Source organism: Rhineura floridana, chromosome 11 (genome assembly GCF_030035675.1).
Source record: "Rhineura floridana isolate rRhiFlo1 chromosome 11, rRhiFlo1.hap2, whole genome shotgun sequence".
Classification (NCBI taxonomy): Eukaryota; Metazoa; Chordata; class Lepidosauria; order Squamata; family Rhineuridae; genus Rhineura; species Rhineura floridana.
In genome coordinates, this window is record NC_084490.1 from 19,227,092 (window position 1) to 19,240,996 (window position 13,905).

Consider the following 13,905-nt stretch of genomic DNA (forward strand, 5'->3'; position numbering starts at 1 on the left):
GAGTCTGTCCAATGAGACCAAAATTCCATATAATTCAGCATCCTGTTTCCCACACAGTGGCCAACCAGATGCTTCCAGGGAACCTACAAGCAGGGCACATAAGCAATAGACCCCCATCTCTCTTACTCACCCACCCCCAACAACTGGTATTCAGAGATACACCGCTTCTAAACCTGGAGGTTCTACTTAGCCATGATGACTCATAGCCATTGATGCATGTATCATCTATGAAAGTGTTTAAGTGCAATCTTAAGCCAGTTGCCATCACCACATCTTGTGGCAGCAAATTCTCATAAGCTAGTTATGCATTGTGTGGAGAAATATTTTTATTTTGTCTGTCCTGAATCTAGTGCCCATCGGTTCCATTCAGGGCCGGCCTAAGACATTTTGCTACCTAAGGCAAAGGACAAGATGGTGCTTCTATGTACAGAAGCCAACAAGACTGTAGCTGAATGTTACTTCAAGAAAGCTGTTGGGGGGTACCTCCACCATACTTGAGTGCAGCAGGCTAGCTTAGAGGGCTCAGGGCAGGGCACGCGACACACACAACTCTGTCTGTGTCAAGGCCCTCAGCATCTGCTGTCTGAGGTGACTGCTTCACTCTGCCTAATGATAGGGCTGGCCATGGTTTCATTGGGTGACCCTGAGTTCTACTGCTTACGGAACGTTCTCCCCACTTTCTGTTTTTAGACACCAGGCAAAAACACTCTTATTCACAAGGCCTTTGGACCTTAATTTCCTGCTCATCTTTTACAAGTGTGCGGCTGAGTTGGTTCTGTTCTTTTCTATTGGTACCTTTTATGTTATTTTTTACTTTTTGTAAGTCGCTTTGACTTCACCTTTCTGGAAAAAAGCATTATGGAAGAGGGAGAAAAACAGAAGTATGGGGGATTATTCCCTAATCATTGTCTCCATCCTAGCTAACTTCAGTCTCTACAGCTTGTCTGCAGTCCATCTGTCCTGCACATGTATTACTGTGAGGGTCCATAATAGCTCAGTGACGGAGCACAATCTTTGCATGAACTTGACCTCATGTTCAATCCCTAACACAAGGATGGGGAACCTGTGGCCCTCGAGGTGTTGTTGGACTACAGCTCCCACAATCCTTGGCCACTGGCCATGCTGGTTGGGGCTGATGGGAGTAGGAGTCCAGCAACATCTGGAGGGCCACAGGGTCAAAGTTACCCATTCTGTCTCCTAGCATCTTGAGCAGCAGAAAGTGGGCAAAGGCTCTGGAGAGCCACTGCTGGCCTATGCAGCAAATACTAATTCAGAGTATTTGTACCCCACTCTTCAGCCAAAAAAGCTCACAGAGTGGCTTACGTACAATACCAGAGTAAAGTCACATGCACACTGTCCACATCAAACATTTAAATCATATCTAAAGCAGATAGCTTGCCCCAAAGAATCCTGGGAACTGAAATTTGTTAAGGGTGCTGGAAATTGTAGCTCCGAGAGAGGTAAACTACAGTTTCCAAGATTCGTTGGGGGAAGCCAAAGTAGTGTAAATGTGCTATAAAGGTGTATAAAGTTCAACAGATGTAGCTTTCCCCTTCACTTCACCTCCATGGCAGGAAAGGCTTTACCTGTTGATTATGGCCTATTATTGTGTTGTTGCTAGTCCATTTTAAAAGGTGGCAAACTTATCTCACAGTTAGAAGCCCAGCCCTTCCTCTAGCATCCATCACTCTCCAGCATCCATGCTGAAACCCTTTTGCCATGTAACTCGCTTCACTTTGATGAGTAGGACTCACCTGGAAGTAAGTGGCGTTCAGAGAGTTGCTCTTGGGACCGCCGGTGTTGCATTCGCAGCTGGAGTACTGTAGGAAGGAAACAAGATATGAATAATAATATTTATTTGTATCAGCCAACTAAGAAAAAAGGAGTGCACACTTAAACTCCAAAATCATAGTCTTAAAATCATTTGCCAAAATCTCCGCACAAAACCTATATGGAAAGTACAGGAAGTGATATATAGTTCGAGATTAGTGATGTTGGCAAAGTTTGTAATTACTTGGTTTGAAAAGACATAATCGTCCAGTTCATAATGTTCAATTGTATTATGAACCAAGCACTAGTTCCCCAAAAAGTTCTTCTCAGAATGCAAAATGAGATGGGGGAGGTGGAGTGTTGCAAATCCAAAACTGGCAATAAAAAAACTGTTGAGGAGATTGCTATATTATGTTTTGAAATGAATTAGTGCTAGACTGTTTATCGTAATTAAGCTTTGATGTGCAGCCCTGTTCTTAGAATCATAGAATTGTAACATTGGAAGGGGCCTAAAAGGCCATCTAGTCCACCCAATATGTTGTCAACAGCGATAAGGAAGATACCAGAAAAAGTTTGTCTTAATATTTTTCTGAAGAGTTTAATTTTCCCCTGATGAAGGCTTGACTGCACAAGCTGAAACGCGTTGGGCTTTAACATATTTTACACAAGAATTTTTTTATATACAAGAAATCTATGGTGCCTCTGTGCACAGAATAAAGCTATATCTTTTCAGCATTCTGGTCTTTGACCTCCTATTTGTGCATCTAGTCCACCCCCCTGCTCAATCTTAAAGCATACCCGACAGGTGGCTGTCCAGCTGCCTCTTGAATGCCTCCAGTGTTGGAGAGCCCACTACCTCCCTAGGTCATTGGTTCCATTGTTGTACCGCTCTAACAGCTAGGAATTTTTTCCTGATGTTCAGCTGAAATCTGGCTTCCTGCAACTTGAGCCCATTATACTGTATCCCGCACTCTGGGACGATCAAGAACAGATCCTGGCCCTCCACTGAGTGACATCCTTTCAAGTACTTGAAGAGTGCTATCATATCTCCCCTCAGTCTTCTCTTCTCAAGGCTAATGCCCAGTTCTTTCAGTCTCTCCTCACAGAGCTTTGTTTCCAGTCCCCTGATCATCCTCTTGTATTGCTATTCTCCTGTTGTGGGCTGCTTTGGTGCATCTGTACAGAAGAGCAGTACACAAATTAAAGTAACTACTATTGTTCCCACCTAAAGCCTGATGTTTTGTAGGTGCATGCACATTTCTTTGCTGTTACACTACTTACTCCTAACTAGTTATTGTGATTACAAGCAGCTCTCCTCCGTGGCTGATGCTGAGAACTATAACTCCCAGCGGGCAATACAAAAAGATGCGTGTACACACCATAATTAGCACATATGCACCAACATTACAAAGCAGGAGAGAGCCCTTGGAAAACAGATTAGTCTCTTCTGAGTGCTCACAAAAGACGCTTGTAATTATCCAGCTCTGAAGTGAAATGAAAGGAGTTTGCACATTGTGATTTGAGATTTTAAAAGGCAAAAATTAAAGCAACTTAATGAATGCATGTTAACTAAAGTAACTAAAAACAGATTTTTCCATAGAATTAAGGCCTTTAATGATCCTTAAACTGCAAACCATCAAGGAACAAGATGTCTCAGTTCAGGATTCTCAACTATTGGTTATAAACATTCAGTTCAGCAACTACGTGAAATATTGGATACTCCCACAAGAGGCAGTGATAGCCGCCAACTTGGACAGATTTAAAAGAGGATTAGAAAAATTCATGGAGGAAAAGGCTATCACTGGTTACTAGCCACAATGTGCCTCCATAGGCAGAGGTAGTATGCTTCCAAATACCAGTTGCTGCAGGAGGGGAGAGTTCACTTTGCACGCATGTCCTGCTTGCGGGTTTCCCATGGGCAACCGATTGGCCACTGTGAGAACAGGATGCAGGACTAAATGGGCCACTGGCCGCATCCAGCAGGCTCTTCTTATGTTCTTACATTACTTTGTGTCACTTTTGTCAACAATTATTTATTCAGGGCTGGCTCCAGAGGGTGGCAAGGCTGGGTGTTTACTGGAGCCCAAAGACCAGCAGAGGGTCTACTGCACTAATAATGTTACCACAGAATATCCAATAAGAGAATTCTCATTTCATGTCCCACCTCTTCCAGATTAGGGTCCTCCACTGAAGGTGCCATGCCCAACAGCCCCCAAAATCCTGGAACCAGCACCGTAGTTATCCATATATACTGCATCATAGTGTGCATGGTACATTGGAGTTACACAGGTAAAAACAGACAGATTGCTGGCCCCAAAGAGCTTACAACAGGAGGGAAGGAAGGAGGGAGATAGAAGGATGGATGAAAAAATGTGAGCATGTGCACACATCATTTACATGGACAGGAGAGGTAGATGGGGTATGTGTGCAGGCTCACTGAAGCCCGTGCTGACTGTATTGAGGTGTGTGTGCCCAGGAGCTCCCTCTCTTAAGATCCGCAGCAGTGTTGGGAGCCAACGCTGCTGTGGATCATGGAACGGGAAGTGCTACCCTCCCAACCTAAGGAGGGGCCTTTCAGGGGCCCCTCTGGGCTGCAGGGCCCCTCAGCCAGGGCCCAACCTGGCTGCCCTCTGGTGCTGGCCCTGTGAACTGCAAATATCACCCTGTTCAGCAACCCGGGACTATTTCTTTCTTTCTTTGTTTATAAAATGTGTATCCTGCCCTTCCAAAGGACTCCAGGGTGGCAAATAGCAAAAAGTTGAAACAGTACAAGTTAAAATCAAATAAGAACATATTTAAAACAACTAAAACAATTCTGAAACATTTAGAACTTTTAAAAACATGAAATGCATCCAGATTTGCAAGGGAGTGAGACAAGGGAAGTCAAGACAATTTTCTCTTAAAAAACACTCTACAATTCTGGAATTGCTGTTCAATAAAACAAACTGGAATTAAATTGAATTAACAGCAATGATGCATATATCTAGCTTTTACTGATTACTGTATAATACTTGGTAACTAAACTATGGAATTGAAAAGGAAAATTATACAAACTGGAATAAAAATCACATGAAACTGGCCTGGAAATGAATGTCTCAGAAATGAAATGGATGCATAATAAGTATTACCCAGAAGGTTCTATTAAAATCAACAATGAATATATCAAATAAATTGGGAATTATATCTGCTTTGGCCAACAAGTGACTAAAGCCAACCCTTTTGAAGGTGAATGCCAGCATCAGAAGAAAGGCAGCTTTATTTAAGGGGCTGCTTTAACTGAATAAAGTCTTAATTACTTGACAACAAACCACAAAATGAAAACTAAAGGAGGAATGTACAATTCAGCACTGATCTCCTATGTTCTATGCCATATGCTATGGTGTGGAAGTTTGTTATGATTGATGGTTGACTGACATTAGCTAATGTAGTATGACAACATTAACTTGTTCATAATGAGCTGTGGAACGATGTATGCACAGAAACCTGACAGGTAGAAACATCACAGTACATTGGTGTAATACACATGATACACGGCTGTCTATGATATCAAGCTGAAGCATAAAGGGCACAGCCATTTGGTCTGCCAGTAAGACAACAGGTGGACTTTCCACCCTACAGAATAGCTTCCCAGAGATCAAGTGCATTTCCTTGGCAGAAATAAAATGTGCTGGGATGATCCAATGATGAACTTTTCAATCCCCAGTGAAAACAACATGCTTGAGACAGAACAAGATGATGAAGTGCTTACTTGCATTCATGGAGGAGGAAGAGTTGGAAATAGTTAACCTAGGAGGCTCTGATTTGGACAGCAACGAGAGCAGTTTGCAACCTTCTTGGTCCACTCGTTTATTGTTTATTGCCAAATAAAACTGTATTTTTGCCCCTTATCACAAGAAAGTCCATGTTTTGCAGCATTTGTATCTAATGTCCTTATACAAAGGACAATCAAATGAGCAATGAGGCAAATCCTCAACCATGGCAGATGGACAAGCACACAAGTAACAGTCCAGTCCGACAGCAGACTTTAAAAAATAATTCTGGGCGTTGCTTGGAATCTTAATGCTTGATGAGGGTAAGAATAATTATAAGGAAGTTAATCAAAAGCACACAGGAGAACACTGAAGACATATCTGTAGTACAAAAGCATTCATGCTTCACCCACACCCCATACACACAGAGAGGGATTCTGGGAATTGCAGCTGTGTAACGATGCATCACAGGGAAACAGAGTTGTGAGGCTTTTGGACACCCTTCAGGGCAAGAGTGGTGAACATTTTCAGCCCGAGGGCCACATTCCTTTTGGGGGGGGCACATGCCAATGGTGGGGAGGGCCAGGGGCAAAAGTGGATAAAGAAAAAATGTAAATTTTGCCTTTGTACAGTAGGCTATTTGTACACATGCTCACACCCCCATTCTTTCCTCCATCCAAGCTAGCAAGAGGCATTATCAGATACACATTCTAGTGAGGCAAAAACACTTGAGAATAGTGCAAAGCAGTGCCAATGAGAGGTGTGGCCTGGGGAGAGGGGGTGTGGCTAAGTAGGTGCCCTGGGGGAGGGGGTGTGGCTAAGGAGGGGTATGCCCTGGAGAGAGAGGTGTGGCTAAGAAGGGTGTGCCCTGGAGAGAGGGGGTGTGGCTAAGAAGGGTGTGGCCTGGGGAGAGGGTATATGGTTGAGGAGGGGGAGTGACCTGGGGATAGTCCTGACAGCCAGATAGAGAGGCTCGGAGGGATGCCTTTGGCCCCAAGCTTCGGATTTCCCATCTGCTTTAGGCTTTTGTCCTATACATTAAACTTACATTAACGTAACTAGTAATGGGTTGTATCCAATGCTAGTTCTACTCAGAGTAGACCCACTGACTTTAATAGACATGTAACTTGGTTTCAGTAATCTCAGCGGGTCTACTCTGAGCAGAACTTAGTTAGCTACAACCCAGAAATTCTGCCCCTTCCCCCAAGTAGAATCCTTGGTATTTTTATTCTCCGAGGACATCAGGAAGTTGGAGCTTCTCTAACACAATTCTCAGCATGCTCAGAAAATGACAGGTTTCATTGTTCCCTGGGAAGGAAGGGAAGCCATGACAGCTGCATTAATTTATATCCTTAGCATTGAGATACCCACAGCTTGTTCCTCTTTCCTGTAGCTCCACCACTCTGACCACTGAATCTGGAACAAAAAGTGGATCAAATGCACTGGAGCTAGAATGGAGAGTAGATTGATTGGATTCACCGCTGTGCCCTCCTCTTCCGCTTTCCCTGTTGCCAGCACAGAGACACCAGTAGAAGATAAGGTGGTCGAGTTGGCACAGCAGCTGTGGCCCACCTGCCCTGGAAATTTAAATGAACCTTGCTATACCACTTTGGAACAAAAGCAGTTTGAGGGTGGTTTTTTTCATGCATTAGTGCACAGAAATCCAAATAATGCTCCCCTGGGACAATGACTCCCTATGCTGGGAAGGATAACCTTGTCCAAGGAAAAGTAACAAATTGATACGATAGGTTGGCTGAGCCCTCCCCTCGCCCCACCATCAAACAGCAGGCACGTCATACCTTTGGAGGGTGGGACTGCTGCAAGCGTTTCTATTCCTGTGCCCCCTTCTCTCCTGCCTGCCTGCCTGCCTGCCTGCCTGGGCATTTGTCCCGTTGTCAGCAGCAGCTGGGGTGACGCCACTAGCTATTTATTTAAAAGGCTAGAAACACAAGATGCCCCTAACTCCCAGGCTAGAGGTTGCAAGGACCACTCAGGGGAACCCACCAGATACACAACATGAGGGACCCTTCACACAAGAAACAGGGATGCACCAGTGTTTTGCCCACTTTGGGAAAACTGTCGCCAGTTCCAGCTCCTTGATGCAAGTACCTGCATGATACACATCTTTGCTGCATAGGTTGCACATTCACAGCACGTCCCCCACCCCAAAGAATCCTGGGAACTGTAGCTTCTTAAGGGTGCTGGGAATTGCAGCGCTGTGGGGGGTAAATTACAATTCTCACAATCTTTTTTGGGGTGGGGGGGATGTGCTTTGTACACAGCTTAATGCGTTTTCACCAGGTTTGTCAACCAATGGAAGTATGTTTTGCTTAAATCATTTCACTTTAACCAATCAATAAATAAACTGATTGAACTTACAAGACATTTTTTGCACTGAAGCCTCACTGCAAGTGCGTTTCTGAGATACTGAAAGAAGCACTGCACGATCATTTACAAGTGAATAAACAAAAGCTGTTGCTCATTATCAGAAGGCGAACTTTAATTTTTTATCATTCCCTAGCCACACCACAACCAACATATACACAACCAAAGACACATAAACAAGTGCCTAAAAATGGGCCTTTCTAAAGCTTTAGCAAGTCTAACAACTAAAACAATACTGATGTTCATATGTACAGAAACACTGCACAAACACAGGCTACACTTAATAAATATACAGTAATCTGTGGAGAAATTCTGAGGGATGGTTTGACTTAGGAGGGAAGCTTGTCAGGACCAGGACACCATAGTTGCCACCAAGGAATGTGCATATCGTGGCTTGAGGAGATTGGCTGTTTACTAGACTGACAGAGCTTGAACAAAATGTCTGCTGGATGCCAGGATTAGTTTATGAGGTGCCACTGGGACAGAAAACTGAGGGGAAAGTGTTCCTGAGGGAGAGTGTGACATTGGCCCTTGCAAGTGACTAAAACGGGCGTGTTCTGCTGCTTCGGCCTTGTTATTAACTTGGAGGGAGCACTCGTTGACCCACACACCTACTTCACTCGCACAGTTTAACCCTACCCTCATTCCTGGCCTCCATTACTGCTAGAGCTTCCTGGCCTGACTCATTGGCCACCACTGCCATACCTATATCCCTATTATTGTATTGCACTTCAGAGAAAGGTGGCATAAAGAGAAGGAGAAAGGTGACATAATTCTATAAAAGGCACTTTAAAACCGTGTGTATGTGAGCGCGAGAAAGGCTGTGTACACACCATACATTTAAAGCACTCCCAAGAATCCTTGGAATTGTGGTTTGTTAAAAATGCTGGGGATTACAGCTCTGTGAGGGGTAAACTACAGTTCCCAGGATTCTTTGTGGGAGGGGAATGTGCCTTAAATGTATGCAACTGCACTGTGCTTTTCATGCCCAGGCTTGTCAAGCAAGTAGGAAAGTGGCAAATTTCTTGGCTACAGAAGGAAACCTTACATGCATTTTTTAAAACTCTCATGATTTGTAGGCAGACCTGAGATCAGTTGCCATAACTGAACATGTTCAGGGGTGCTCAGCTTAAGGTGATGCAATTTTTGAAAATGAAAAAAGTCCAGCCTTCCCTCCCTGCTCCCCAGCCAATGCACAAATGAACAAACATTCAAAGCCTAAACAGCTGTTCATAAATAAGTATGTGTTGACTGTTGACCTTATCCATTTTGCTGACTGAAATTCAAGAGCTACCTGCTACACTGGCTGTCCTAGACCATGTATCTGTATCCTAATAGAGGGGTAAAGAGATGTATATCTGTACCTTTAAATATCAGGACTGGATTTAGCTTCAGGTGGGTAGCAGATTGCAGAAGACAGCCACTATTCTCCTGGCAGCTCCGTTTCTGCATGTCATTAACCAGGGAGGGTGTGTTTGTGTGATGTCATTTTGACTTTTGAGTCAAACAAATGTACAAGGCAGAGGTTGCCAACCTTTTTGGGCCAGTGGACCAAAACTTTGCAATTTTGAGAAAGTGCCGTGGGCGTCAGTCACAAAATGGCTGCCATGGAGCACATGGCATAACACAAAATGGCCGCCACATCTAAAAGAGCAGAAAAGAGACAGGAGCACAAAATGGTGTAGGCATCCCTACCCCAGTCAATGGGTCAAAAGCACCTACATCAGCCACGCTTGCTCACAGGGAAAAGCTTTTTGCATCACTCCATTGTTCAGAATGAAAGGGAAGGAGGATGTCCAATCCTGGCATCCAATGAAATGTGGGCATGTTTAAGGGGTTGTGTTCAAGAAGAGGCTAAGCAAGTGCAAACAGGAAATGGGGAGGAAGAGCAATCTCTCATGCACTTTTTGATAGGACATTTACTGAGATCTTTCATGGCACAAAAGGTACTGGTAGGCATACTGGCGTATATATATAGGTGCCACACTGGAGACCCCTGATATAAGGTCAGCAGTGTGCACATCCCCTGTATGTGGGATATGTTTGGATCAAGAATATCATCAACAGCATTGATTTGCCTTTAGAGTTGAGCCTTACAGAAACTCTAAGCCATAGGTCATTATGATTCCCACTGATGGTGCCCTGGAGAGGTTAATTTCTTTATCTCAAGCCTGTCTGGAAGGAAGCCACACCCTCTGACCTTAATCCAGTCACATGAATGGCGGAGTGGTGAATGGTGGTTCCAAAGGGGTGTGGGGAAAAGCACTCCACACATGCATAGAGACAACTCCTCTTTACCTGCTCCTAGTGCAAGACCTGGCATTGAAAACCTAGCTCACGCTAAGATTTGGGGAACCGGGCCTGTGTTGTTGCTTCACACAGTACAGAAAATTCATGCATTTTTCCCTCCCGTGAATCAGTGAGAAGATAGCACCAGTGGCTCCAGGCCTCTGCTCTCTCCCCAACGGAGCTGTCTGGTGCCACCGGCCCTGCATTCAGGATGTCAGAGTGGGAGACAGACAGATCTAACCCTTGGGGCACAATCCACCACCAGGAAGGTCTTCTGTGCAGGTCAGAGACACCCAGCACCTTGCTTAGGCTCTTTTGACCCTTCCTGCAACTAGCAGGTGGTGTGGAAATCATTCAAAATAAGCGAATTTGGCCAATTTCTCTCAGTTTGCATCATATTATTCATTTATTTTGTTTATTTCAAGAATTTATATATCACCTCATGTTACAACTCTGATTAATTTTTCAAAGCAGCTCACAGTATAAGAAAATATAAAATATTTAAATTGCGGCATAAACAGTAAAAGCAGGCGTCCACACCACTGTAATGCTAAAGAACATCATAGGCTTTGCATGTGCAGATTGTGAACTGGCATAGACTTGCTTACTTGTAGAAAGTGTCTTGCCTCAGTAGGTATTTTTTAAAACTCCAATTAACAAAACATAGCCTTGGTTATACGACTAGACTGTTCTCTTAGGAAAATAGGAAACTGCCTTATACTGAGTCAGAACTTTGGTCTGTCTAGTTCAGCATTATTGGATTTTAGGCAGGAGTTGCTCCCAGCCTTACCTAGAGATGTTGAAAATTGAACAGGGACCTTTTGCATGCAAAGCATGAGCTCTACCACTTGAGCCACTGTCCTTCATTTATAGACCAGGAGATCCCAGGGGGATGCTGATGACAAAGATCTTTAAAATGCAAGGTGAAACCATAGGAACTGAGGCCTGACACAATTACCACATCCTCCAAAAAAAAGGGAAAAACCAAAAAACAGAACAGCACCATGGGCTGACAACCTAAAGACATGTACGCACAAAATTGCTGCCCTGGGCTCCTTCTTTGCCACCACGGGCTCCTTCTACGGGGAAGGGCAGGATATAAATTAAATAAAAATAAATAAATAAGACGAATAAACTCCAAATCCCACTCAGATCCCACTTACCAGAACGGAATTTGCTTCGGATAAGCATTGATCGTTCAGAAGCCAGGAGTGTCATCTCTGGAGTCTTTGCAGGTATAATCCCAAATCTGAGGAGTAGGCACCAATGATATTCGGAATATGAAGATGGGAAACAAACAGAAGATGAGCAAATGAAGAAGAAATCGCCAATTAGGCTCTATAGAGGCCAGCAGGCAATTCTTTCTAGCAGTTTCCAGGCCTAGGAATGCAGTGTTGGAAAGTTGCTGGACTTTGGCCAGGAAGACCTGGGTTCAAATCCCCACTCAGTCATGAAGCTTTCCATGTGACCTTGGGCCCGTCACCTTCGGCCTTGCCTGCTAGTGGTAATTTTGAACTGAAGGGTGGTACAGAAATGTTTTCAGTCTGTCACCTACCTCACAGGCTTGTTGTGTACATAAAATGGGGAGAAGCTGTGGTTGTCACCCTAAGGTCCTTGGGGAAAGGGTGGGATTAAAAATGCAATAATAAGTAAACAAATCTACCTCACTGTGTTGTCGTGAGGCCGGTGTGGTATAGTGGTGGTTAGACAGTACTGGCCTAAGATTTGGGAGACCAGTATTCAAATCCCTACTTAGCCAGGAAGTGCACTACTGAGTGACCTTGGGCCAGTCACCATCTCTCAGCCTAGCCTACCTCACAGGACTGCTGGACAATCATGATACAAATCTAATAAATAAATGTGGAGGAAGGGGCGGGGTAGGGAGGAGCGTCTGTGTCACCCTGAGCTCCTTGGAGGCCGGGTGGACAAAGTAACAAACTTAACAGCCATGCAGTCCGCTGAAATGCAGCAGCAGGTGGAGCAATTCCTTCGTACAGATACAGGAGAGGGTTGAACCTGTTGAGTTTCTGCCCTATTTAAAGGGGCAGGAGCCTTACTGGGGGAGTTTGGGGTGTGTGATAACCCCACTATTTTTAATCGCCTGCCTCTACGCACCCGCTATGCCCTCCTGAGGAAGAAATCCCGGGAATGCGCTCTGCCTGCCGTAGCCCCTAAGAGCTCAGCTTCTCCCAGGAGTCCTGGCTTGTCCTTCCGCTGTTCTGCTGCCGCCCATTCAATGCCATCCCCGTCCCCCACAAACCAAGTATGAACCAGCCGTCCTGGCTCACCGGAATGGACGGGAGAGCTCTTCTCCTCTTGCTGCTTGGCTTGGGGGGTGCTGGGAACCGTCCGCCCCCGACGGCTTCTCTGGGAAGGTCTGCCGGCGGCGGCCTCTCCGGGGGGGAGGGGTGGCGTCCTTCTTTTCCTCGCTGCCCAGGTGAGGATGGCAGCGGCGGGGCAGCCAAGCGCAGGGACCTCCGGACAGGGTTGGGCCGACGGCTCTGCCCCCCGCCTGGGGGTCAGACGCCACCGTGCCCCCCTCCCCGGCCCTGGGCAGCTGGGATGTCCCTGTGCCTCTGCCATGCTCCCGCCGCCCCTCCCCACGGGTGCCACCTGCCGCGACACCCGACACCCGGATCGCGCTGCTGGCTCAGCAAGACAATTCAAATCCTGCCCTCCACCCCCCCCCCGATCCCAGCGCCCCGCCTCCTTTCGCTGGCCCACCAGAGCCCACTCCCTGCCCAGGGATCTTAGGAGTCCAGGCTACCAGGCAGATCTTGGTCTTGCTCTTAGGGAAGGCCAGGGGCCTGGCAGCATCCCTTACTGGCACCGGTGGTAGGCACTGGACTCCACTCCTTTCCAAGGAACCCAAGAATCCTGGCCCCAAGCATCCCTTCACATCATCAGCCACCAAGCAGTTTTTTCCCCCTCAAGGAACCCAGGAGCCCTGCTGCCAGGAGCCTTTAGTATAACCCCCCCCTCACATGCACACGTCTTTCTCAGAGAACCCAGAAATTATTTCCCCGCAGCACCCCTTGCTGTCAGGCCTCACCCATCACTTCTTTCCTAAGAGAAGTTCCGGCTTCCTCCTGGGGATGGGTGAGAATTTAGATTCAGTTCGCATTTCAAGCAGAATTTATTAAATTTGCAATTTCCAAAACAATATGAGAACCGAAACGAGCCATCCTTCAAAATCTGCATTTATTCGAATTTGGGGATGCAGTTTGCCAACTAAACAACATTTTAAAGTGTGCATAAAAATGAATACATGAGTGAAACTAACATGCAAGAAGGCATGACATGATGAGAAATGGCTTGAAACAACTGTACCTTTGTCAAAACTGCCTACAAAAATGTGTTTATTTGGAGAAATACGCATTAAAATGGTGGAGAATTTTCATGATGATTTTTTTTTAAATTGCAGATTGCTGTAGAAATGTAGGGAACTGAATTTAACATTAGAAAAGTGAGAAACTGAGAGAACTGAGACAGACATCTTTCCATCCCTACTCCCTCCCTATACACATCTATTGCATAGGTGGGGAAGCTCAGCTCTGGGGGCCAAACATGGCCTTCTGGGCCTTTCTATCTGGCCCTCGGGACTTTCCCTAGGCCACATCCCTCACTGGCCCTGCTCTGCCACCCTCCTCAAGTGCTTTTTGCCAGGCCGGAAAGTGCCCTTGAACTGTCATTATATCCTCTTGCTTGCCTG

At 45.6% G+C, this 13,905-nt stretch overlaps 1 protein-coding gene across 2 annotated transcripts in view; it reads right to left on the reverse strand.

Moving 5' to 3' along the window:
* LOC133366413 (myocardin-like) overlaps window positions 1–12,779 on the reverse strand; it is a 38,053-nt gene extending 25,274 nt beyond the window's left edge. For both annotated transcript variants that reach the window (XM_061589472.1, XM_061589471.1), the window contains exons 1-3: window positions 12,482–12,779; window positions 11,357–11,442; window positions 1,755–1,820 (exon numbers count right to left, since the gene is read on the reverse strand). In XM_061589472.1, the coding sequence (XP_061445456.1) occupies window positions 1,755–1,820; window positions 11,357–11,411 (121 nt within the window). In that variant the 5' untranslated portion in view covers window positions 11,412–11,442; window positions 12,482–12,779. The remainder of the gene's footprint in view (window positions 1–1,754; window positions 1,821–11,356; window positions 11,443–12,481) is intronic.
* Window positions 12,780–13,905: the final 1,126 nt, after the last annotated feature.